Genomic DNA, 1,151 nt, shown 5'->3' on the forward strand with positions numbered 1-1,151 from the left:
ATGGGTGAAATTGAATAATTTCCACGGCACACCTGACGATCACTCACGGCAGACTAATGTGCCGCGGAACAGTGGTTGAAAAACACTGTTCTTGATAATGATTTCATAATTGATGACTATCTGATGTTTCTCTGGTCTAAAGCACTTTGAACTGTCTTGTTGCTAAAATGTGCAATACAAATAAACTTGACCTGACTTAAAGGGTTTATGTTTTTGTACTTCTGTTTGGGTTTCCACTGCTTCTGAAAACATCTCAAACACTTTAAAAAAAACATGTTTTTTTTTTTTTTAGTGTCTGTAAACCAGCAACCCTAGTAGAACTCCAGCATCTTTGGTGTTCTGGTTTTACAGCTGGATGCGCATACAATGGCTGCTGGAAAAGGCAAGCATTTGCTGCATTCTTGTTGATTGTGCAGGAGGCTCTACTTTTGCTTTTCAAAGATGTACATTTGTGCATCTGTTTGCAGCTAATTTCAGGTGAGAGTTTAAAAGTTTAATTAATTGGGGCGTGGCCAGCAGTAACCAAAATAGGCAGAACTGACCAGACTAAAATTTCATCATTTAAAGACAATTCTGTGCAAAAAATGTAGTGAACATGTTTTGTAACGCACATAACTCAATCCTAACTTATTCAAGTTGGAATAATAGTCCTAATAAATTGAATTTGTGTAATTTCACTGACATATCCACAAAGCTGAGTATTTAACATCACCTTTAGGCATCTTCTGCAGCAGTCTGTAGATGGCGCTCTTCTCGATGAGCGGCTTTGCCTTGAAGAAGTGTAAGGCAGGAAGGAAGAGAGTGGCCGCCATCTCCTGCTCTTTAAACCGATGCAGGTTGGCGTCCAGCTTCTGCTCGGCCGCCGTGAGCGCCAGCAGGCCTCCCGTCTGCCGGGACGCCTCCTCACGCATCAGCAGGTCCCTGCGAGCGGGGTCCGGCATCCCCGCAGATTCCCTCACAAGCCACAGCAGGGGAACGCAGGTGAGCAGAGTCAGGCAGAGTGAGTTCACCATGTCCTCCTTACCCCACTGGGAACACTGGGAGGCCTACTGGAACATGCTGCCGCTGCTTCAGATGAGCTGAAGTTATCTGCTTTGGAGCTGAAAACAAAAAAAGACATGCAACAGCTAGAGGTGTGCCGATCGATCGGC

The 1,151-nt window shown here is 44.8% G+C and overlaps 1 protein-coding gene across 1 annotated transcript in view; it reads right to left on the minus strand.

Annotated features, from left to right (window-relative positions):
* Positions 1–1,151, minus strand: part of LOC103156938 (adenosine deaminase CECR1-A-like) — a gene marked incomplete at its 3' end in the record, with an annotated part of 23,269 nt that overhangs the window by 5,685 nt on the left and 16,433 nt on the right. The window contains exon 2 of the mRNA XM_016664756.1: positions 713–1,100. Within this exon, the coding sequence (XP_016520242.1) occupies positions 713–1,013 (301 nt within the window). The remainder of the gene's footprint in view (positions 1–712; positions 1,101–1,151) is intronic.

Source organism: Poecilia formosa, unplaced genomic scaffold (assembly GCF_000485575.1).
Source record: "Poecilia formosa unplaced genomic scaffold, Poecilia_formosa-5.1.2 Scaffold509, whole genome shotgun sequence".
NCBI lineage: Eukaryota > Metazoa > Chordata > Actinopteri > Cyprinodontiformes > Poeciliidae > Poecilia > Poecilia formosa.